We start from the raw sequence: 26,388 nt of genomic DNA, 5'->3' as shown, positions 1-26,388 counted from the left end.
CCCTCCAGGACCTGTATTATAGTAGATCTCTGTGTCTCCCTCCAGGACCTGTATTATAGTAGATCTCTCCCCTCCAGGACCTGTATTATAGTAGATCTCTGTGTCTCCCTCCAGGACCTGTATTATAGTAGATCTCTGTGTCTCCCTCCAGGACCTGTATTATAGTAGATCTCTCCCCTCCAGGACCTGTATTATAGTAGATCTCTCCCCTCCAGGACCTGTATTATAGTAGATCTCTGTGTCTCCCTCCAGGATCTGTATTATAGTAGATCTCTCCCCTCCAGGACCTGTATTATAGTAGATCTCTGTGTCTCCCTCCAGGACCTGTATTATAGTAGATCTCTCCCCTCCAGGACCTGTATTATAGTAGATCTCTGTGTCTCCCTCCAGGACCTGTATTATAGTAGATCTCTCCCCTCCAGGACCTGTATTATAGTAGATCTATGTGTCTCCCTCCAGGACCTGTATTATAGTAGATCTCTCCCCTCCAGGACCTGTATTATAGTAGATCTCTCCCCTCCAGGACCTGTATTATAGTAGATCTCTCCCCTCCAGGACCTGTATTATAGTAGATCTCTGTGTCTCCCTCCAGGACCTGTATTATAGTAGATCTCTCCCCTCCAGGACCTGTATTATAGTAGATCTCTGTGTCTCCCTCCAGGACCTGTATTATAGTAGATCTATGTGTTTCCCTCCAGGACCTGTATTATAGTAGATCACTCCCCTCCAGGACCTGTATTATAGTAGATCTCTGTGTCTCCCTCCAGGACCTGTATTATAGTAGATCTCTCCCCTCCAGGACCTGTATTATAGTAGATCTCTCCCCTCCAGGACCTGTATTATAGTAGATCTCTCCCCTCCAGGACCTGTATTATAGTAGATCTCTGTGTCTCCCCTCCAGGACCTGTATTATAGTAGATCTCTCCCCTCCAGGACCTGTATTATAGTAGATCTCTCCCCTCCAGGACCTGTATTATAGTAGATCTCTCCCCTCCAGGACCTGTATTATAGTAGATCTCTCCCCTCCAGGACCTGTATTATAGTAGATCTCTGTGTCTCCCTCCAGGACCTGTATTATAGTAGATCTCTGTGTCTCCCTCCAGGACCTGTATTATAGTAGATCTCTCCCCTCCAGGACCTGTATTATAGTAGATCTCTGTGTCTCCCTCCAGGACCTGTATTATAGTAGATCTCTCCCCTCCAGGACCTGTATTATAGTAGATCTCTCCCCTCCAGGACCTGTATTATAGTAGATCTCTCCCCTCCAGGACCTGTATTATAGTAGATCTCTGTGTCTCCCTCCAGGACCTGTATTATAGTAGATCTCTCCCCTCCAGGACCTGTATTATAGTAGATCTCTCCCCTCCAGGACCTGTATTATAGTAGATCTCTGTGTCTCCCTCCAGGACCTGTATTATAGTAGATCTCTCCCCTCCAGGACCTGTATTATAGTAGATCTCTGTGTCTCCCTCCAGGACCTGTATTATAGTAGATCTCTGTGTCTCCCTCCAGGACCTGTATTATAGTAGATCTCTCCCCTCCAGGACCTGTATTATAGTAGATCTCTGTGTCTCCCTCCAGGACCTGTATTATAGTAGATCTCTCCCCTCCAGGACCTGTATTATAGTAGATCTCTCCCCTCCAGGACCTGTATTATAGTAGATCTCTCCCCTCCAGGACCTGTATTATAGTAGATCTCTGTGTCTCCCTCCAGGACCTGTATTATAGTAGATCTCTCCCCTCCAGGACCTGTATTATAGTAGATCTCTCCCCTCCAGGACCTGTATTATAGTAGATCTCTGTGTCTCCCTCCAGGACCTGTATTATAGTAGATCTCTCCCCTCCAGGACCTGTATTATAGTAGATCTCTCCCCTCCAGGACCTGTATTATAGTAGATCTCTGTGTCTCCCTCCTGGACCTGTATTATAGTAGATCTCTCCCCTCCCGGACCTGTATTATAGTAGATCTCTCCCCTCCAGGACCTGTATTATAGTAGATCTCTGTGTCTCCCTCCAGGACCTGTATTATAGTAGATCTCTCCCCTCCAGGACCTGTATTATAGTAGATCTCTGTGTCTCCCTCCAGGACCTGTATTATAGTAGATCTCTCCCCTCCAGGACCTGTATTATAGTAGATCTCTCCCCTCCAGGACCTGTATTATAGTAGATCTCTGTGTCTCCCTCCAGGACCTGTATTATAGTAGATCTCTCCCCTCCAGGACCTGTATTATAGTAGATCTCTGTGTCTCCCTCCAGGACCTGTATTATAGTAGATCTCTGTGTCTCCCTCCAGGACCTGTATTATAGTAGATCTCTCCCCTCCAGGACCTGTATTATAGTAGATCTCTCCCCTCCAGGACCTGTATTATAGTAGATCTCTGTGTCTCCCTCCAGGACCTGTATTATAGTAGATCTCTCCCCTCCAGGACCTGTATTATAGTAGATCTCTGTGTCTCCCTCCAGGACCTGTATTATAGTAGATCTCTCCCCTCCAGGACCTGTATTATAGTAGATCTCTCCCCTCCAGGACCTGTATTATAGTAGATCTCTCCCCTCCAGGACCTGTATTATAGTAGATCTATGTGTCTCCCTCCAGGACCTGTATTATAGTAGATCTCTCCCCTCCAGGACCTGTATTATAGTAGATCTCTCCCCTCCAGGACCTGTATTATAGTAGATCTCTCCCCTCCAGGACCTGTATTATAGTAGATCTCTGTGTCTCCCTCCAGGACCTGTATTATAGTAGATCTCTCCCCTCCAGGACCTGTATTATAGTAGATCTCTGTGTCTCCCTCCAGGACCTGTATTATAGTAGATCTATGTGTCTCCCTCCAGGACCTGTATTATAGTAGATCACTCCCCTCCAGGACCTGTATTATAGTAGATCTCTGTGTCTCCCTCCAGGACCTGTATTATAGTAGATCTCTCCCCTCCAGGACCTGTATTATAGTAGATCTCTCCCCTCCAGGACCTGTATTATAGTAGATCTCTCCCCTCCAGGACCTGTATTATAGTAGATCTCTGTGTCTCCCCTCCAGGACCTGTATTATAGTAGATCTCTCCCCTCCAGGACCTGTATTATAGTAGATCTCTCCCCTCCAGGACCTGTATTATAGTAGATCTCTCCCCTCCAGGACCTGTATTATAGTAGATCTCTCCCCTCCAGGACCTGTATTATAGTAGATCTCTCCCCTCCAGGACCTGTATTATAGTAGATCTCTCCCCTCCAGGACCTGTATTATAGTAGATCTCTGTGTCTCCCTCCAGGACCTGTATTATAGTAGATCTCTGTGTCTCCCTCCAGGACCTGTATTATAGTAGATCTCTGTGTCTCCCTCCAGGACCTGTATTATAGTAGATCTCTCCCCTCCAGGACCTGTATTATAGTAGATCTCTCCCCTCCAGGACCTGTATTATAGTAGATCTCTCCCCTCCAGGACCTGTATTATAGTAGATCTCTGTGTCTCCCTCCAGGACCTGTATTATAGTAGATCTCTGTGTCTCCCTCCAGGACCTGTATTATAGTAGATCTCTGTGTCTCCCTCCAGGACCTGTATTATAGTAGATCTCTCCCCTCCAGGACCTGTATTATAGTAGATCTCTCCCCTCCAGGACCTGTATTATAGTAGATCTCTGTGTCTCCCTCCAGGATCTGTATTATAGTAGATCTCTCCCCTCCAGGACCTGTATTATAGTAGATCTCTGTGTCTCCCTCCAGGACCTGTATTATAGTAGATCTCTCCCCTCCAGGACCTGTATTATAGTAGATCTCTGTGTCTCCCTCCAGGACCTGTATTATAGTAGATCTCTCCCCTCCAGGACCTGTATTATAGTAGATCTATGTGTCTCCCTCCAGGACCTGTATTATAGTAGATCTCTCCCCTCCAGGACCTGTATTATAGTAGATCTCTCCCCTCCAGGACCTGTATTATAGTAGATCTCTCCCCTCCAGGACCTGTATTATAGTAGATCTCTGTGTCTCCCTCCAGGACCTGTATTATAGTAGATCTCTCCCCTCCAGGACCTGTATTATAGTAGATCTCTGTGTCTCCCTCCAGGACCTGTATTATAGTAGATCTATGTGTCTCCCTCCAGGACCTGTATTATAGTAGATCACTCCCCTCCAGGACCTGTATTATAGTAGATCTCTGTGTCTCCCTCCAGGACCTGTATTATAGTAGATCTCTCCCCTCCAGGACCTGTATTATAGTAGATCTCTCCCCTCCAGGACCTGTATTATAGTAGATCTCTCCCCTCCAGGACCTGTATTATAGTAGATCTCTGTGTCTCCCTCCAGGACCTGTATTATAGTAGATCTCTCCCCTCCAGGACCTGTATTATAGTAGATCTCTCCCCTCCAGGACCTGTATTATAGTAGATCTCTCCCCTCCAGGACCTGTATTATAGTAGATCTCTCCCCTCCAGGACCTGTATTATAGTAGATCTCTGTGTCTCCCTCCAGGACCTGTATTATAGTAGATCTCTGTGTCTCCCTCCAGGACCTGTATTATAGTAGATCTCTCCCCTCCAGGACCTGTATTATAGTAGATCTCTGTGTCTCCCTCCAGGACCTGTATTATAGTAGATCTCTCCCCTCCAGGACCTGTATTATAGTAGATCTCTCCCCTCCAGGACCTGTATTATAGTAGATCTCTCCCCTCCAGGACCTGTATTATAGTAGATCTCTCCCCTCCAGGACCTGTATTATAGTAGATCTCTCCCCTCCAGGACCTGTATTATAGTAGATCTCTCCCCTCCAGGACCTGTATTATAGTAGATCTCTCCCCTCCAGGACCTGTATTATAGTAGATCTCTGTGTCTCCCTCCAGGACCTGTATTATAGTAGATCTCTGTGTCTCCCTCCAGGACCTGTATTATAGTAGATCTCTCCCCTCCAGGACCTGTATTATAGTAGATCTCTCCCCTCCAGGACCTGTATTATAGTAGATCTCTGTGTCTCCCTCCAGGACCTGTATTATAGTAGATCTCTCCCCTCCAGGACCTGTATTATAGTAGATCTCTGTGTCTCCCTCCAGGACCTGTATTATAGTAGATCTCTGTGTCTCCCTCCAGGACCTGTATTATAGTAGATCTCTCCCCTCCAGGACCTGTATTATAGTAGATCTCTGTGTCTCCCTCCAGGATCTGTATTATAGTAGATCTCTCCCCTCCAGGACCTGTATTATAGTAGATCTCTGTGTCTCCCTCCAGGACCTGTATTATAGTAGATCTCTCCCCTCCAGGACCTGTATTATAGTAGATCTCTGTGTCTCCCTCCAGGACCTGTATTATAGTAGATCTCTCCCCTCCAGGACCTGTATTATAGTAGATCTCTCCCCTCCAGGACCTGTATTATAGTAGATCTCTCCCCTCCAGGACCTGTATTATAGTAGATCTCTGTGTCTCCCTCCAGGACCTGTATTATAGTAGATCTCTCCCCTCCAGGACCTGTATTATAGTAGATCTCTGTGTCTCCCTCCAGGACCTGTATTATAGTAGATCTATGTGTCTCCCTCCAGGACCTGTATTATAGTAGATCACTCCCCTCCAGGACCTGTATTATAGTAGATCTCTGTGTCTCCCTCCAGGACCTGTATTATAGTAGATCTCTCCCCTCCAGGACCTGTATTATAGTAGATCTCTCCCCTCCAGGACCTGTATTATAGTAGATCTCTCTCCCTCCAGGACCTGTATTATAGTAGATCTCTCCCCTCCAGGACCTGTATTATAGTAGATCTCTCCCCTCCAGGACCTGTATTATAGTAGATCTCTCCCCTCCAGGACCTGTATTATAGTAGATCTCTCCCCTCCAGGACCTGTATTATAGTAGATCTCTCCCCTCCAGGACCTGTATTATAGTAGATCTCTCCCCTCCAGGACCTGTATTATAGTAGATCTCTGTGTCTCCCTCCAGGACCTGTATTATAGTAGATCTCTCCCCTCCAGGACCTGTATTATAGTAGATCTCTCCCCTCCAGGACCTGTATTATAGTAGATCTCTGTGTCTCCCTCCAGGACCTGTATTATAGTAGATCTCTCCCCTCCAGGACCTGTATTATAGTAGATCTCTCCCCTCCAGGACCTGTATTATAGTAGATCTCTGTGTCTCCCTCCAGGACCTGTATTATAGTAGATCTCTCCCCTCCAGGACCTGTATTATAGTAGATCTCTCCCCTCCAGGACCTGTATTATAGTAGATCTCTGTGTCTCCCTCCAGGACCTGTATTATAGTAGATCTCTCCCCTCCAGGACCTGTATTATAGTAGATCTCTGTGTCTCCCTCCAGGACCTGTATTATAGTAGATCTCTCCCCTCCAGGACCTGTATTATAGTAGATCTCTCCCCTCCAGGACCTGTATTATAGTAGATCTCTCCCCTCCAGGACCTGTATTATAGTAGATCTCTGTGTCTCCCTCCAGGACCTGTATTATAGTAGATCTCTCCCCTCCAGGACCTGTATTATAGTAGATCTCTCCCCTCCAGGACCTGTATTATAGTAGATCTCTGTGTCTCCCTCCAGGACCTGTATTATAGTAGATCTCTCCCCTCCAGGACCTGTATTATAGTAGATCTCTGTGTCTCCCTCCAGGACCTGTATTATAGTAGATCTATGTGTCTCCCTCCAGGACCTGTATTATAGTAGATCACTCCCCTCCAGGACCTGTATTATAGTAGATCTCTGTGTCTCCCTCCAGGACCTGTATTATAGTAGATCTCTCCCCTCCAGGACCTGTATTATAGTAGATCTCTCCCCTCCAGGACCTGTATTATAGTAGATCTCTCCCCTCCAGGACCTGTATTATAGTAGATCTCTCCCCTCCAGGACCTGTATTATAGTAGATCTCTCCCCTCCAGGACCTGTATTATAGTAGATCTCTGTGTCTCCCTCCAGGACCTGTATTATAGTAGATCTCTGTGTCTTCCTCCAGGACCTGTATTATAGTAGATCTCTGTGTCTTCCTCCAGGACCTGTATTATAGTAGATCTCTCCCCTCCAGGACCTGTATTATAGTAGATCTCTCCCCTCCAGGACCTGTATTATAGTAGATCTCTCCCCTCCAGGACCTGTATTATAGTAGATCTCTTCCCTCCAGGACCTGTATTATAGTAGATCTCTCCCCTCCAGGACCTGTATTATAGTAGATCTCTCCCCTCCAGGACCTGTATTATAGTAGATCTCTCCCCTCCAGGACCTGTATTATAGTAGATCTCTCCCCTCCAGGACCTGTATTATAGTAGATCTCTCCCCTCCAGGACCTGTATTATAGTAGATCTCTCCCCTCCAGGACCTGTATTATAGTAGATCTCTCCCCTCCAGGACCTGTATTATAGTAGATCTCTCCCCTCCAGGACCTGTATTATAGTAGATCTCTCCCCTCCAGGACCTGTATTATAGTAGATCTCTCCCCTCCAGGACCTGTATTATAGTAGATCTCTCCCCTCCAGGACCTGTATTATAGTAGATCTCTCCCCTCCAGGACCTGTATTATAGTAGATCTCTCCCCTCCAGGACCTGTATTATAGTAGATCTCTGTGTCTCCCTCCAGGACCTGTATTATAGTAGATCTCTCCCCTCCAGGACCTGTATTATAGTAGATCTCTGTGTCTCCCTCCAGGACCTGTATTATAGTAGATCTCTCCCCTCCAGGACCTGTATTATAGTAGATCTCTCCCCTCCAGGACCTGTATTATAGTAGATCTCTCCCCTCCAGGACCTGTATTATAGTAGATCTCTCCCCTCCAGGACCTGTATTATAGTAGATCTCTCCCCTCCAGGACCTGTATTATAGTAGATCTCTCCCCTCCAGGACCTGTATTATAGTAGATCTCTCCCCTCCAGGACCTGTATTATAGTAGATCTCTCCCCTCCAGGACCTGTATTATAGTAGATCTCTCCCCTCCAGGACCTGTATTATAGTAGATCTCTCCCCTCCAGGACCTGTATTATAGTAGATCTCTCCCCTCCAGGACCTGTATTATAGTAGATCTCTGTGTCTCCCTCCAGGACCTGTATTATAGTAGATCTCTCCCCTCCAGGACCTGTATTATAGTAGATCTCTGTGTCTCCCTCCAGGACCTGTATTATAGTAGATCTCTCCCCTCCAGGACCTGTATTATAGTAGATCTCTCCCCTCCAGGACCTGTATTATAGTAGATCTCTCCCCTCCAGGACCTGTATTATAGTAGATCTCTCCCCTCCAGGACCTTGGCCTGGCCACAGTGTGGGATGACCACCTCTCCTACGTCCTGTCCTCCGCCCTGGCGGCGTACGAGCTGGAGCGCTGCACGGGGACTTCCTGCGGTAACGAGGAGTTCCAGGACGCTGTGCGGAGGGCGGTGCCGGACGGACACACCTTCAAAGGTTTCCCTATCCACTTCCTGCACCTCAACGCACGCCGAGCCTTCGCTACTTGCCTCAGGTAACTATAGCAACGCACCGCAACACACGCCGAGCCTTCGCTACTTGCCTCAGGTAACTATAGCAACGCACGGCAACACACGCCGAGCCTTCGCTACCTGCCTCAGGTAACTATAGCAACGCACCTCAACACACGCCGAGCCTTCGCTACTTGCCTCAGGTAACTATAGCAACGCACCTCAACACACGCCGAGCCTTCGCTACTTGCCTCAGGTAACTATAGCAACGCACGGCAACACCTCACTGTTTTTTTTAAGATGATCAGATAAATGGGGGGGGGGGAGTGTGTGTCGTCATGGATACTGAAGGGGCATGTGACTTGTTGTTGTTCGGGCAGGTCTCCGTTCTGTGACGAGATCGTGTGTTGCCGTGGGGACCGCGTGAGGCTGGCGGTGCGTGTCCGGGTGTTTGCGTACCCTGAGTCCGCCTGCGCTGTCTGGGTGATGTTCGCCTGCAAGTATCGTTCTGTACTCTGACCCCTGACCTTTTGACCTTTTGACACACCCCCAGCGCTGGAGGAACATCAAGTTAAAATCACAGTACCAATATCCTTTACACAGGTATTGGGTTACCAGGGCCCTCAGCGTATTACCACCATACTGAGGTATTGATACCATATGTATTGGGTTACCAGGTACCTCAGCATACCATATGACCACCATACTGAGGTATTGATACCATATGTATTGGGTTACCAGGTACCTCAGCATACCATATGACCACCATACTGAGGTATTGATACCATATGTATTGGGTTACCAGGTACCTCAGCATACCATGTTACCACCATACTGAGGTATTGATACCATATGTATTGGGTTACCAGGTACCTCAGCATACCATATGACCACCATACTGAGGTATTGATACCATATGTATTGGGTTACCAGGTACCTCAGCATACCATATTACCACCATACTGAGGTATTGATACCATATGTATTGGGTTACCAGGTACCTCAGCATACCATATTACCACCATACTGAGGTATTGATACCATATGTATTGGGTTACCAGGTACCTCAGCGTACCATATTACCACCATACTGAGGTATTGATACCATATGTATTGGGTTACCAGGTACCATATGACCACCATACTTACTGTAGGTGCTGATACCATCCATATTTATTGCGATTCTCACCATTTTGTATGCATTGCGATTGGATACTGTGATTTTATTGTGATTCCCGTTGTCCAGACGTATAATAACATGTAAATAGCCTGATATGTAACTATTGATTCCCCCTCCGTCACTACAATGTTTTATGGTTTTATCTTTATACTGTCTTATTACACACTTTGTTTACTATATTAGAATGTATTTATATATTTTTTTTTCTAAATAAATAAATTACTTTTTAAAAAATTGATTGAGTTTGAATTGTAATTGAACTAAATGTGATTGATCAGAGCTTGTTCCTGTCACCTAGTCAATCAGGTGTGTTTTCTAGAGTTTAAGAAACCCACCATGACGGTATTAAACAGGTAGATGTGTAAAACATATTTCCACCACTAGGTGGCGAGTGAAGACCAGCAGAGACTGGTGAAGGTTGAACTGACTGGAGCGAAGGCTCCATTCGTCCAGTAGTAATGGTGTTCACCGTCTAGGGAATATCGACATGGTCCTCACATTCACTGATGAATTCACCGGGACTACAGTCAGGGAACCAGTCAGTACTGGACTGATGAATTCACCGGGACTACAGTCAGGGAACCAGTCAGTACTGGACTGATGAATTCACCGGGACTACAGTCAGGGAACCAGTCAGTACTGGACTGATGAATTCACCGGGACTACAGTCAGGGAACCAGTCAGTACTGGACTGATGAATTCACCGGGACTACAGTCAGGGAACCAGTCAGTACTGGACTGATGACTTCACCGGGACTACAGTCAGGGAACCAGTCAGTACTGGACTGATGAATTCACCGGGACTACAGTCAGGGAACCAGTCAGTACTGGACTGATGAATTCACCGGGACTACAGTCAGGGAACCAGTCAGTACTGGACTGATGAATTCACCGGGACTACAGTCAGGGAACCAGTCAGTACTGGACTGATGAATTCACCGGGACTACAGTCAGGGAACCAGTCAGTACTGGACTGATGAATTCACCGGGACTACAGTCAGGGAACCAGTCAGTACTGGACTGATGAATTCACCGGGACTACAGTCAGGGAACCAGTCAGTACTGGACTGATGAATTCACCGGGACTACAGTCAGGGAACCAGTCAGTACTGGACTGATGAATTCACCGGGACTACAGTCAGGGAACCAGTCAGTACTGGACTGATGAATTCACCGGGACTACAGTCAGGGAACCAGTCAGTACTGGACTGATGAATTCACCGGGACTACAGTCAGGGAACCAGTCAGTACTGGACTGATGAATTCACCGGGACTACAGTCAGGGAACCAGTCAGTACTGGACTGATGAATTCACCGGGACTACAGTCAGGGAACCAGTCAGTACTGGACTGATGAATTCACCAGGACTACAGTCAGGGAACCAGGCAGAACTGGACTGATGAGTGGCTGTGGAAGTCTGTAGAGATCACAGGTCCAGGCGGCAGGCTGGTAGAGAGAGCAAAGGTGAAAGGTCAAACTATGATCATTCAACCAACAAGCCTGTGCTACACTACATCATTGTGACCTGGTCTTAGGGGGTTTAGGCCGGGTTTCTGTTTCAGCGCTTGGTGACAAACTGCTGTCAACGACAAGTGGTGAGTAGCAGCTCCTCCTCAGTCCTGCAGAGCCCCCCAGCCCTAATACACTGACTGACTGCTCCTATCCTCCTCAGCCCTGCAGAGCCCCCCAGCCCTAATACACTGACTGACTGCTCCTATCCTCCTCAACCCTGCAGAGCCCCCCCAGTCCTAATACACTGACTGACTGCTCCTATCCTCCTCAGTCCTGCAGAGCCCCCCAGCCCTAATACACTGACTGGCTGACTGGCTGACTGACTGCTCCTATCCTCCTCAGCCCTGCAGAGCCCCCCCAGTCCTAATACACTGACTGACTGCTCCTATCCTCCTCAGTCCTGCAGAGCCCCCCCAGCCCTAATACACTGACTGACTGCTCCTATCCTCCTCAGTCCTGCAGAGCCCCCCAGCCCTAATACACTGACTGGCTGCTCCTATCCTCCTCAGCCCTGCAGAGCCCCCCAGCCCTAATACACTGACTGACTGCTCCTATCCTCCTCAGCCCTGCAGAGCCCCCCAGCCCTAATACACTGACTGGCTGACTGGCTGACTGACTGCTCCTATCCTCCTCAGCCCTGCAGAGCCCCCCCAGTCCTAATACACTGACTGACTGCTCCTATCCTCCTCAGTCCTGCAGAGACCCCAGCCCTAATACACTGACTGACTGACTGACTGACTGCTCCTATCCTCCTCAGTCCTGCAGAGCCCCCCCAGCCCTAATACACCGACTGACTGCTCCTATCCTCCTCAGCCCTGCAGAGCCCCCCAGCCCTAATACACTGACTGACTGCTCCTATCCTCCTCAGCCCTGCAGAGCCCCCCAGCCCTAATACACTGACTGACTGCTCCTATCCTCCTCAGCCCTGCAGAGCCCCCCAGCCCTAATACACTGACTGACTGCTCCTATCCTCCTCAGCCCTGCAGAGCCCCCCCAGCCCTAATACACTGACTGACTGCTCCTATCCTCCTCAGCCCTGCAGAGCCCCCCAGCCCTAATACACTGACTGACTGACTGCTCCTATCCTCCTCAGCCCTGCAGAGCCCCCCAGCCCTAATACACTGACTGGCTGCTCCTATCCTCCTCAGCCCTGCAGAGCCCCCCAGCCCTAATACACTGACTGACTGCTCCTATCCTCCTCAGCCCTGCAGAGCCCCCCAGCCCTAATACACTGACTGACTGCTCCTATCTTCCTCAGCCCTGCAGAGCCCCCCAGCCCTAATACACTGACTGACTGCTCCTATCCTCCTCGGCCCTGCAGAGCCCCCCCCAGCCCTAATACACTGACTGACTGCTCCTATCCTCCTCAGTCCTGCAGAGCCCCCCAGCCCTAATACACTGACTGACTGCTCCTATCCTCCTCAACCCTGCAGAGCCCCCCCAGTCCTAATACACTGACTGACTGCTCCTATCCTCCTCAGTCCTGCAGAGCCCCCCAGCCCTAATACACTGACTGGCTGACTGGCTGACTGACTGCTCCTATCCTCCTCAGCCCTGCAGAGCCCCCCCAGTCCTAATACACTGACTGACTGCTCCTATCCTCCTCAGTCCTGCAGAGCCCCCCCAGCCCTAATACACTGACTGACTGCTCCTATCCTCCTCAGTCCTGCAGAGCCCCCCAGCCCTAATACACTGACTGGCTGCTCCTATCCTCCTCAGCCCTGCAGAGCCCCCCAGCCCTAATACACTGACTGACTGCTCCTATCCTCCTCAGCCCTGCAGAGCCCCCCAGCCCTAATACACTGACTGGCTGACTGGCTGACTGACTGCTCCTATCCTCCTCAGCCCTGCAGAGCCCCCCCAGTCCTAATACACTGACTGACTGCTCCTATCCTCCTCAGTCCTGCAGAGACCCCAGCCCTAATACACTGACTGACTGACTGACTGACTGCTCCTATCCTCCTCAGTCCTGCAGAGCCCCCCCAGCCCTAATACACCGACTGACTGCTCCTATCCTCCTCAGCCCTGCAGAGCCCCCCAGCCCTAATACACTGACTGACTGCTCCTATCCTCCTCAGCCCTGCAGAGCCCCCCAGCCCTAATACACTGACTGACTGCTCCTATCCTCCTCAGCCCTGCAGAGCCCCCCAGCCCTAATACACTGACTGACTGCTCCTATCCTCCTCAGCCCTGCAGAGCCCCCCCAGCCCTAATACACTGACTGACTGCTCCTATCCTCCTCAGCCCTGCAGAGCCCCCCAGCCCTAATACACTGACTGACTGACTGCTCCTATCCTCCTCAGCCCTGCAGAGCCCCCCAGCCCTAATACACTGACTGGCTGCTCCTATCCTCCTCAGCCCTGCAGAGCCCCCCAGCCCTAATACACTGACTGACTGCTCCTATCCTCCTCAGCCCTGCAGAGCCCCCCAGCCCTAATACACTGACTGACTGCTCCTATCTTCCTCAGCCCTGCAGAGCCCCCCAGCCCTAATACACTGACTGACTGCTCCTATCCTCCTCGGCCCTGCAGAGCCCCCCCCAGCCCTAATACACTGACTGACTGCTCCTATCCTCCTCAGTCCTGCAGAGCCCCCCAGCCCTAATACACTGACTGACTGCTCCTATCCTCCTCAGCCCTGCAGAGCCCCCCAGCCCTAATACACTGACTGACTGCTCCTATCCTCCTCAGCCCTGCAGATCCCCCCAGCCCTAATACACTGACTGACTGACTGCTCCTATCCTCCTCAGCCCTGCAGAGCCCCCCAGCCCTAATACACTGACTGACTGCTCCTATCCTCCTCAGTCCTGCAGAGCCCCCCAGCCCTAATACACTGACTGGCTGACTGACTGACTGACTGCTCCTATCCTCCTCAGCCCTGCAGAGCCCCCCCAGCCCTAATACACTGACTGACTGACTGCTCCTATCCTCCTCAGCCCTGCAGAGCCCCCCAGCCCTAATACACTGACTGACTGCTCCTATCCTCCTCAGTCCTGCAGAGCCCCCCAGCCCTAATACACTGACTGGCTGACTGGCTGACTGACTGCTCCTATCCTCCTCAGCCCTGCAGAGCCCCCCCAGTCCTAATACACTGACTGACTGCTCCTATCCTCCTCAGTCCTGCAGAGCCCCCCAGCCCTAATACACTGACTGACTGACTGCTCCTATCCTCCTCAGCCCTGCAGAGCCCCCCAGCCCTAATACACTGACTGGCTGCTCCTATCCTCCTCAGCCCTGCAGAGCCCCCCAGCCCTAATACACTGACTGACTGCTCCTATCCTCCTCAGCCCTGCAGAGCCCCCCAGCCCTAATACACTGACTGACTGCTCCTATCTTCCTCAGCCCTGCAGAGCCCCCCAGCCCTAATACACTGACTGACTGCTCCTATCCTCCTCGGCCCTGCAGAGCCCCCCCCAGCCCTAATACACTGACTGACTGCTCCTATCCTCCTCAGTCCTGCAGAGCCCCCCAGCCCTAATACACTGACTGACTGCTCCTATCCTCCTCAGCCCTGCAGAGCCCCCCAGCCCTAATACACTGACTGACTGCTCCTATCCTCCTCAGCCCTGCAGATCCCCCCAGCCCTAATACACTGACTGACTGACTGCTCCTATCCTCCTCAGCCCTGCAGAGCCCCCCAGCCCTAATACACTGACTGACTGCTCCTATCCTCCTCAGTCCTGCAGAGCCCCCCAGCCCTAATACACTGACTGGCTGACTGACTGACTGACTGCTCCTATCCTCCTCAGCCCTGCAGAGCCCCCCCAGCCCTAATACACTGACTGACTGACTGCTCCTATCCTCCTCAGCCCTGCAGAGCCCCCCAGCCCTAATACACTGACTGACTGCTCCTATCCTCCTCAGTCCTGCAGAGCCCCCCAGCCCTAATACACTGACTGGCTGACTGGCTGACTGACTGCTCCTATCCTCCTCAGCCCTGCAGAGCCCCCCCAGCCCTAATACACTGACTGACTGACTGCTCCTATCCTCCTCAGCCCTGCAGAGCCCCCCAGCCCTAATACACTGACTGACTGCTCCTATCCTCCTCAGTCCTGCAGAGCCCCCCAGCCCTAATACACTGACTGGCTGACTGGCTGACTGACTGCTCCTATCCTCCTCAGCCCTGCAGAGCCCCCCCAGTCCTAATACACTGACTGACTGCTCCTATCCTCCTCAGTCCTGCAGAGCCCCCCAGCCCTAATACACTGACTGACTGACTGCTCCTATCCTCCTCAGCCCTGCAGAGCCCCCCAGCCCTAATACACTGACTGGCTGCTCCTATCCTCCTCAGCCCTGCAGAGCCCCCCAGCCCTAATACACTGACTGACTGCTCCTATCCTCCTCAGCCCTGCAGAGCCCCCCAGCCCTAATACACTGACTGACTGCTCCTATCTTCCTCAGCCCTGCAGAGCCCCCCAGCCCTAATACACTGACTGACTGCTCCTATCCTCCTCGGCCCTGCAGAGCCCCCCCCAGCCCTAATACACTGACTGACTGCTCCTATCCTCCTCAGTCCTGCAGAGCCCCCCAGCCCTAATACACTGACTGACTGCTCCTATCCTCCTCAGCCCTGCAGAGCCCCCCAGCCCTAATACACTGACTGACTGCTCCTATCCTCCTCAGCCCTGCAGATCCCCCCAGCCCTAATACACTGACTGACTGACTGCTCCTATCCTCCTCAGCCCTGCAGAGCCCCCCAGCCCTAATACACTGACTGACTGCTCCTATCCTCCTCAGTCCTGCAGAGCCCCCCAGCCCTAATACACTGACTGGCTGACTGACTGACTGACTGCTCCTATCCTCCTCAGCCCTGCAGAGCCCCCCCAGCCCTAATACACTGACTGACTGACTGCTCCTATCCTCCTCAGCCCTGCAGAGCCCCCCAGCCCTAATACACTGACTGACTGCTCCTATCCTCCTCAGTCCTGCAGAGCCCCCCAGCCCTAATACACTGACTGGCTGACTGGCTGACTGACTGCTCCTATCCTCCTCAGCCCTGCAGAGCCCCCCCAGCCCTAATACACTGACTGACTGACTGCTCCTATCCTCCTCAGCCCTGCAGAGCCCCCCAGCCCTAATACACTGACTGACTGCTCCTATCCTCCTCAGTCCTGCAGAGCCCCCCAGCCCTAATACACTGACTGGCTGACTGGCTGACTGACTGCTCCTATCCTCCTCAGCCCTGCAGAGCCCCCCCAGTCCTAATACACTGACTGACTGCTCCTATCCTCCTCAGTCCTGCAGAGCCCCCCAGCCCTAATACACTGACTGACTGACTGCTCCTATCCTCCTCAGCCCTGCAGAGCCCCCCAGCCCTAATACACTGACTGACTGCTCCTATCCTCCTCAGCCCTGCAGAGCCCCCCAGCCCTAATACACTGACTGACTGCTCCTATCCTCCTCAGCCCTGCAGAGCCCCCCAGCCCTAATACACTGACTGACTGCTCCTATCCTCCTCAGTCCTGCAGAGCCCCCCAGCCCTAATACACTGACTGGCTGACTGACTGACTGACTGCTCCTATCCTCCTCAGCCCTGCAGAGCCCCCCCAGCCCTAATACACTGACTGACTGACTGCTCCTATCCTCCTCAGCCCTGCAGAGCCCCCCAGCCCTAATACACTGACTGACTGCTCCTATCCTCCTCAGTCCTGCAGAGCCCCCCAGCCCTAATACACTGACTGGCTGACTGGCTGACTGACTGCTCCTATCCTCCTCAGCCCTGCAGAGCCCCCCCAGTCCTAATACACTGACTGACTGCTCCTATCCTCCTCAGTCCTGCAGAGCCCCCCAGCCCTAATACACTGACTGACTGACTGCTCCTATCCTCCTCAGTCCTGCAGAGCCCCCCAGCCCTAATACACTGACTGACTGACTGCTCCTATCCTCCTCAGCCCTGCAGAGCCCCCCAGCCCTAATACACTGACTGACTGCTCCTATCCTCCTCAGTCCTGCAGAGCCCCCCAGCCCTAATACACTGACTGGCTGACTGGCTGACTGACTGCTCCTATCCTCCTCAGCCCTGCAGAGCCCCCCCAGTCCTAATACACTGACTGACTGCTCCTATCCTCCTCAGTCCTGCAGAGCCCCCCAGCCCTAATACACTGACTGACTGACTGCTCCTATCCTCCTCAGCCCTGCAGAGCCCCCCAGCCCTAATACACTGACTGACTGACTGACTGACTGACTGCTCCTATCCTCCTCAGCCCTGCAGAGCCCCCCCAGCCCTAATACACTGACTGACTGACTGCTCCTATCCTCCTCAGCCCTGCAGAGCCCCCCAGCCCTAATACACTGACTGACTGCTCCTATCCTCCTCAGCCCTGCAGAGCCCCCCAGCCCTAATACACTGACTGACTGCTCCTATCCTCCTCAGTCCTGCAGAGCCCCCCAGCCCTAATACACTGACTGGCTGACTGGCTGACTGACTGCTCCTATCCTCCTCAGCCCTGCAGAGCCCCCCCAGTCCTAATACACTGACTGACTGCTCCTATCCTCCTCAGTCCTGCAGAGCCCCCCAGCCCTAATACACTGACTGACTGACTGCTCCTATCCTCCTCAGTCCTGCAGAGCCCCCCAGCCCTAATACACTGACTGACTGACTGCTCCTATCCTCCTCAGCCCTGCAGAGCCCCCCAGCCCTAATACACTGACTGACTGCTCCTATCCTCCTCAGTCCTGCAGAGCCCCCCAGCCCTAATACACTGACTGACTGACTGACTGACTGACTGCTCCTATCCTCCTCAGCCCTGCAGAGCCCCCCCAGCCCTAATACACTGACTGACTGACTGCTCCTATCCTCCTCAGCCCTGCAGAGCCCCCCAGCCCTAATACACTGACTGACTGCTCCTATCCTCCTCAGCCCTGCAGAGCCCCCCAGCCCTAATACACTGACTGACTGCTCCTATCCTCCTCAGTCCTGCAGAGCCCCCCAGCCCTAATACACTGACTGGCTGACTGGCTGACTGACTGCTCCTATCCTCCTCAGCCCTGCAGAGCCCCCCCAGTCCTAATACACTGACTGACTGCTCCTATCCTCCTCAGTCCTGCAGAGCCCCCCAGCCCTAATACACTGACTGACTGACTGCTCCTATCCTCCTCAGTCCTGCAGAGCCCCCCAGCCCTAATACACTGACTGACTGACTGCTCCTATCCTCCTCAGCCCTGCAGAGCCCCCCAGCCCTAATACACTGACTGACTGCTCCTATCCTCCTCAGTCCTGCAGAGCCCCCCAGCCCTAATACACTGACTGGCTGACTGGCTGACTGACTGCTCCTATCCTCCTCAGCCCTGCAGAGCCCCCCCAGCCCTAATACACTGACTGACTGCTCCTATCCTCCTCAGTCCTGCAGAGCCCCCCAGCCCTAATACACTGACTGGCTGACTGGCTGACTGACTGCTCCTATCCTCCTCAGCCCTGCAGAGCCCCCCCAGTCCTAATACACTGACTGACTGCTCCTATCCTCCTCAGTCCTGCAGAGCCCCCCAGCCCTAATACACTGACTGACTGACTGCTCCTATCCTCCTCAGCCCTGCAGAGCCCCCCAGCCCTAATACACTATAATAACAGGTGAGTAGTGTGACTCAATGACTGGCTGACTGGTTGACTGGCTGGCTGACTGGTTGACTGGCTGGCTGACTGGTTGACTGGTTGGCTGGCTGGTTGGCTGGTTGGTTGGCTGACTGGTTGGCTGGCTGACTGGTTGGCTGACTGGCTGACTGGTTGACTGGTTGGCTGGCTGACTGGCTGACTGGTTGGCTGACTGGTTGACTGGTTGGCTGGCTGACTGGTTGGCTGGTTGGCTGGCTGACTGGTTGGCTGGTTGGCTGGCTGACTGGTTGGCTGGCTGACTGGTTGGCTGGTTGGCTGGCTGACTGGCTAGCTGACTGACTGGCTGACTGGCTGTCTGACTGACTCCCTGAATGCCTGGCTGTCTGACTGCCTGGCTGACTGGCTAGCTGACTGACTGGCTGACTGGCTGTCTGACTGACTCCCTGAATGCCTGGCTGTCTGACTGCCTGGCTGTCTGACTGCCTGGCTGGCTGGCTAGCTGACTGACTGGCTGACTGGCTGTCTGACTGGCTGGCTGACTGACTCCCTGAATGCCTGGCTGGCTGGCTGCCTGGCTGGCTGGCTAGCTGTCTGGCTGGCTGGCTGACTGGCTGGCTGGCTGACTGCCTGGCTGACTGGCTGCCTGGCTGACTGGCTGACTGGCTGGCTGAATGCCTGCCTGGCTGGCTGCCTGAATGCCTGGCTGACTGGCTGACTCCCTGAATGCCTGGCTGTCTGACTGCCTGGCTGGCTGGAGGAGAGGAGATTGCCTGACCTTATTGTTTGCCTTCGTCTTCTCTCTGTTCTTCAGAAATGAAGGTGTTTTAATAAACTGAAAGGGCCCGTAGAGAGATGAAAGGGGGTTTGCAGTGAGGTGTGCTACAACGTGGCAGGAATAGCAGAAGCTCATCAGGAAATAACAAAGGTGCCGCTAGAAGATAAGGCTGCTGCCAGAGATTATTCCATCTGCTCTGATTGTTTTCTTTAATAACAGTCTTGCTACGGCAAGCGATAAGTTTGCTGAGTAATTTGGTTTTTTGTCTGGAGAGGGGAAGGGGTGCTCCAAAAAAAATATTCAGGTGTGCTCTGGGTAATTTATTTCCTTTCCCGCAAAGAAAAGAAAAGAAAAGATGAAACTCTGAAGTGTTTTGACTTGCTGCCTTTACTTCCCCCTTGGATTCATTAACTAGCTCTGTTCCAGACCATAAGGAGAGGAGAGTGCAGCGCTTCAGAAAGCCATTTTGTCCTCTCTGCACACAGGCCCATTGTAGAGGACTCTAGAGATAGACAGGCAGGCAGGCAAACAGACAGACAGGCAGGCAGGCAGGCAGACAGGCAGACAGACAGACAGACAGACAGGCAGGCAGGCAGGCAGGCAGGCAGGCAGGCAGGCAGGCAGGCAGGCAGGCAGGCAAGTGTCAGGCAGACAGAAAGACAGACAGCAGTCAGTCAGACAGACAGGCAGCAGACAGACAGACAGACAGGCAGGCAGGCAGACAGACAGACAGACAGACAGACAGACAGACAGACAGACAGACAGACAGACAGACAGACAGACAGACAGACAGACAGACAGACAGACAGACAGACAGACAGACAGACAGACAGACCACTGTGTGACATTTTGATAAGCTTGCAAATTAATGTAAAGAACAATAAATTAAAATCTATTAGTTCACTAATGAAAAGAGGGCATGCAGTCAGACAATGTTAATTTGGTTGCATAAATGAAATATGTAAATAAGGTTTAGAACGGGTGAAATGTTGCTTGCGGTCTGTCCCCAGAAGCCTTTGCAGTTTCTTCCAACATAATCGTTCTGTCTCTCCTCTTGGGGAGCTCACTAATATAGAGGTCAGGTTCTCTCGCTACGAAACATATGGGATACCGTGAAGGAGCCTTGGTCTAACACTCAGAACAGATGGAAAGCCTTGGTCTAACACTCAGAACAGATGGAAAGCCTTGGTCTAACACTCAGAACAGATGGAAAGCCTTGGTCTAACACTCAGAACAGATGGAAAGCCTTGGTCTAACACTCAGAACAGATGGAAAGCCTTGGTCTAACACTCAGAACAGATGGAAAGCCTTGGTCTAACACTCAGAAGAGAAGGAAAGCCTTGGTCTAACACTCAGAACAGATGGAAAGACTTGGTCTAACACTCAAGACAGAAGGAAAGCCTTGGTCGACCACTCAGGACAGAAGGAAAGCCTTGGTCGACCACTCAGGACAGAAGGAAAGTCTTGGTCTACCATTCAGAACAGAAGGAAAGCCTTGGTCTATCATTCAGAACAGAAGGAAAGCGTTGGTCTAACATTCAGAACAGAAGGAAAGCCTTGGTCTAACACAGAACAGAAGGAAAGCGTTGGTCTACCATTCAGAACATCAGGAAAGCCTTGGTCTACCATTCAGAACAGAAGGAAAGCCTTGGTCTACCATTCAGAACAGAAGGAAAGCCTTGGTTTATCATTCAGAACAGAAGGAAAGCTGTGGTCTATCATTCAGAACAGAAGGAAATTATTCCTGTAAAACAATGACGGTGGCAATAATATTGATCTCCTCCGTATCCAGTGGAGAGTACTATGTTTATTTATTTAGCACCACAGAACAGCACCACAGAACAGCACCGCAGAACAGCACCGCAGAACAGCACCGTAGAACAGCACCGCAGAACAGCACCGCAGAACAGCACCACAGAACAGCACCGTAGAACAGCACCGTAGAACAGCACCATAGAACAGCACCACAGGACAGCACCAAAGGACAGCACCACAGGACAGCACCGTAGAACAGCACCGTAGAACAGCACCGCAGAACAGCACCGCAGAACAGCACCACAGAACAGCACCACAGAAGAGCACCACAGGACAGCACCGTAGAACAGCACCATAGAACAGCACCGCAGGACAGCACCGCAGGACAGCACCGCAGAACAGCACCGTAGAACAGCACCGCAGAACAGCACCGCAGAACAGCACCGCAGAACAGCCCCACAGAACAGCACCACAGGACAGCACCATAGAACAGCACCACAGGACAGCACCGCAGAACAGCACCGCAAAACAGCACCGCAGGACAGCACCGTAGAACAGCACCGCAGAACAGCACCGCAGAACAGCACCGCAGAACAGCCCCACAGAACAGCACCACAGGACAGCACCATAGAACAGCACCACAGGACAGCACCGCAGAACAGCACCGCAAAACAGCACCGCAGGACAGCACCGCAGGACAGCACCGCAGAACAGCACCGTAGAACAGCACCGCAGAACAGCACCACAGAACAGCACCATAGAACAGCACCACAGAACAGCACCACAGGACAGCACCATAGAACAGCACGGCAGAACAGCACCGCTGAACAGCACCGCAGGACAGCACCACAGGACAGCACCGTAGAACAGCACCGCAGAACAGCACCGCAGAACAGCCCCACAGAACAGCACCACAGAACAGCACCACAGAACAGCACCATAGAACAGCACCACAGAACAGCACCACAGAACAGCACCACAGGACAGCACCACAGAACAGCACCACAGGACAGCACCGTAGAACAGCACCATAGAACAGCACCGCAGGACAGCACCGCAGGACAGCACCGTAGAACAGCACCGTAGAACAGCACCGCAGAACAGCACCGCAGAGCAGCACCGCAGAACAGCACCACAGAACAGCACCACAGAACAGCACCACAGGACAGCACCATAGAACAGCACCGCAGAACAGCACCGCTGAACAGCACCGCAGGACAGCACCACAGGACAGCACCACAGAACAGCACCACAGAACAGCACCATAAAACAGCACCGCAGGACAGCACCGCAGAACAGCACCGCAGAACAGCACCATAGAACAGCACCACAGAGCAGCACCACAGAACAGCACCACAGAACAGCACCACAGGACAGCACCACAGAACAGCACCACAGGACAGCACCGTAGAACAGCACCATAGAACAGCACCGCAGGACAGCACCGCAGAACAGCACCATAGAACAGCACCGCAGAACAGCACCACAGGACAGCACCGTAGAACAGCACCATAGAACCGCACCGCAGAACAGCACCGCAGAACAGCACCGCAGGACAGCACCGCAGAACAGCACCGCAGAACAGCACCGCAGAACAGCACCACAGAACAGCACCAGAGAACAGCACCAGAGAACAGCACCACAGGACAGCACCACAGAACAGCACCGCAGAACAGCACCATAGAACAGCACCACAGAACAGCACCACAGAACAGCACCACAGAACAGCACCACAGAACAGCACCACAGGACAGCACCGTAGAACAGCACCATAGAACAGCACCGCAGGACAGCACCGCAGAACAGCACCGTAGAACAGCACCGCAGAACAGCACCGCAGAACAGCACCGCAGAGCAGCACCGCAGAACAGCACCGCAGAACCGCGCCGCAGAACAGCGCCGCAGGACAGCACCGCAGAACAGCACCGCAGAACAGCACCGCAGAACAGCACCACAGAACAGCACCAGAGAACAGCACCACAGAACAGCACCACAGAACAGCACCGCAGAACAGCACCAGATAATGTTTAGTGGCTGTGGTCTGGAACTGCTGTAATGTCAACGTGGAACTGAAGTGTCTCCATTATAGCCGCTCGTCAAATAGCTCCCTATTCCCTACATAGTGCACTACTTTAGAACAGTGCCCTATGGACCCTGGACAAAAGTAGTGCACTAGGAATAGGGTGCCATTTTGGACATACCCTGTGGCTGTGGCCTGTCTGTATTAATGGGGTTTCAGATTGGGTAGAACATCTTGTGGCCTGTCTGTATTAATGGGGTTTTAGATTGGGTGGAACATCCTGTGCCATGTCTGTATTAATGGGGTTTCAGATTGGGTAGAACATCCTGTGGCCTGTCTGTATTAATGGGGTTTCAGACTGGGTAGAACATCCTGTCTGTATTAATGGGGTTTCAGATTGGGTAGAACATCCTGTGGCCTGTCTGTATTAATGGGGTTTTAGATTGGGTAGAACATCCTGTGGCCTGTCTGTATTAATGGGGTTTCAGACTGGGTAGAACATCCTGTGGCCTGTCTGTATTAATGGGGTTTTAGATTGGGTAGAACATCCTGTGGCCTGTCTGTATTAATGGGGTTTCAGATTGGGTAGAACATCCTGTGGCCTGTCTGTATTAATGGGGTTTTAGATTGGGTAGAACATCCTGTGGCCTGTCTGTATTAATGGGGTTTCAGATTGGGTAGAACATCCTGTCTGTATTAATGGGGTTTCAGATTGGGTAGAACATCCTGTGGCCTGTCTGTATTAATGGGGTTTCAGATTGGGTAGAACATCCTGTGGCCTGTCTGTATTAATGGGGTTTCAGATTGGGTAGGACATCCTGTGGCCTGTCTGTATTAATGGGGTTTCAGATTGGGTAGAACATCCTGTGGCCTGTCTGTATTAATGGGGTTTCAGATTGGGTAGAACATCCTGTGGCCTGTCTGTATTAATGGGGTTTCAGATTGGGTAGAACATCCTGTGGCTTGTCTGTATTAATCTTGCATCTAGACATTCCGCTAGCGGAACGCCTCGCCAAATATCCAATGGAAGAACGTGGCGCGAAATACAAAAAAACTAAAAAATGCAATAATTTCAATTTTTCAAACATACGACTATTTTACACCATTTTAAAGACAAGACTCTCGTTAATCTAACCACATTGTCCGATTTCAAGAAGGCTTTACAGCGAAAGCAAAACATTAGATTATGTTAGGAGAGTACCCTCCCAAAAATAATCACACAGCCATTTTCAAAGCAAGCATATATGTCACATAAACCCAAACCACAGCTAAATGCAGCACTAACCTTTGATGATCTTCATCAGATGACACTCCTAGGACATTATGTTATACAATACATGCATGTTTTGTTCAATCAAGTTCATATTTATATCAAAAAACAGCTTTTTACATTAGCATGTGACGTTCAGAACATGCATTCCCACCCAAAACTTCCAGTGAATTTACTAAATTACTCATCATAAACGTTGACAAAATACATAATTATTTTAAGAATTATAGATACAGAACTCCTTTATGCAATCGCTATGTCAGATTTTAAAATAGCTTTTCGGCGAAAGCACATTTTGCAATATTCTGAGTACATAGCTTAGCCATCACGGCTAGCTATTTTGACACCCGCCAAGTTCGGGGCTCACTAAACTCAGAATTACTATTAGAAAAATTGTATTACCTTTGCTGTTCTTCGTCAGAATGCACTCCCAGGACTGCTACTTCAACAACAAATGTTGTTTTTGTTCCAAATAATCCATATTTATGTCCAAATACCTCCGTTTTGTTCGTGCGTTCAGGTCACTATCCGAAGGGTGACGCGCGAGCGCATTTTGAGACCAAAAAATTCGAAATGTTCCTTTACCGTACTTAGAAGCATGTCAAACGCTGTTTAAAATCAATTCTTATGGTATTTTTCTCCTAAAATAGCGATAATATTCCAACCGGACAATAGTGTATTCATTCAAAGACGAAAATAAAAAACAGCATGGTCGCGTGACCGCGCATCTCCAATCTCTTAGTCACCAGGCAGACCACTGACAAACTGAGCTACCATACTCTGCCCAGAGACAGGAGATGGCTCAATCCACGTTCTGAAGGCTTTAGGGAGCCAATGGAAGCCTTAGAAAGTGCTTCGTAACTGCTCAGATACTGTAGTTTCGATAGGGAACCAAAATAAGAACTACAAATTGACAGACAGGCCACTTCCTGCTTGGAATCTTCTCAGGCTTTTGCCTGCCATATGAGTTCTGTTATACTCACAGACACCATTCAAACAGTTTTAGAACCTTCAGAGTGTTTTCTATCCAAATCTACTAATACTATGCATATTCTCGTTTCTGGGCCAGAGTAGTAACCAGTTTAAATTGGGTACGTTTTTTTCATCCGGCCGTGAAAATACTGCCCCCTATTCACAACAGGTTTTAAGAAGCCCTCCTGTTCTCCAATCATTACCTGTATTAACTGCACCTGTTTGAACTCGTTACCTGTATAAAAGACACCTGTCCACACACTCAGTCAAACAGACTCCAACCTCTCCACAATGGCCAAGACCAGAGAGCTGTGTAAGGACATCAGGGATAAAATTGTAGACCTGCACAAGGCTGGGATGGGCTACAGGACAATAGGCAAGCAGCTTGGTGAGAAGGCAACAACTGTTGGCGTAATTATTAGAAAATGGAAGAAGTTCAAGACGACGGTCAATCACCCTCGGTCTGGAGCTCCATGCAAGATCTCACCTCGTGGGGCATCAATGATCATGAGGAAGGTGAGGGATCAGCCCAGAACTACACGGCAGGACCTGGTCAATGACCTGAAGAGAGCTGGGACCACAGTCTCAAAGAAAACCATTAGTAACACACTACGCCGTCATGGATTAAAATCCTGCAGCGCACGCAAGGTCCCCCTGCTCAAGCCAGCGCATGTCCAGGCCCGTCTGAAGTTTGCCAATGACCATCTGGATGATCCAGAGGAGGAATGGGAGAAGGTCATGTGGTTTGATGAGACAAAAATAGAGCTTTTTGGTTTAAACTCCACTCGTCGTGTTTGGAGGAAGAAGAAGGATGAGTACAACCCCAAGAACACCATCCCAACCGTGAAGCATGGAGGTGGAAACATCATTCTTTGGGGATGCTTTTCTGCAAAGGGGACAGGACGACTGCACCGTATTGAGGGGACGATGGATGGGGCCATGTATCGCGAGATCTTGGCCAAAAACCTCCTTCCCCCAGT

The 26,388-nt window shown here is 51.1% G+C and overlaps 1 protein-coding gene across 1 annotated transcript in view; it reads left to right on the top strand.

Moving 5' to 3' along the window:
- The window catches only part of LOC106606153 (centrosomal protein of 76 kDa), a 29,780-nt gene extending 19,986 nt beyond the window's left edge, over positions 1-9,794 (top strand). Inside the window, exons 11-12 of the mRNA XM_082972290.1 lie at positions 8,203-8,420; positions 8,757-9,794. Coding sequence (XP_082828416.1) covers positions 8,203-8,420; positions 8,757-8,895 — 357 coding nt within the window. The 3' untranslated portion in view covers positions 8,896-9,794. The remainder of the gene's footprint in view (positions 1-8,202; positions 8,421-8,756) is intronic.
- The last annotated feature ends 16,594 nt before the right edge of the window (positions 9,795-26,388 follow it).

This window comes from Salmo salar, unplaced genomic scaffold (genome assembly GCF_965601325.2).
Source record: "Salmo salar unplaced genomic scaffold, fSalSal1 ptg000635l, whole genome shotgun sequence".
Classification (NCBI taxonomy): Eukaryota; Metazoa; Chordata; class Actinopteri; order Salmoniformes; family Salmonidae; genus Salmo; species Salmo salar.
The sequence above is the reverse complement of the archived record's forward strand: the minus strand, read 5'-3'. Positions and strand labels throughout refer to the sequence as shown.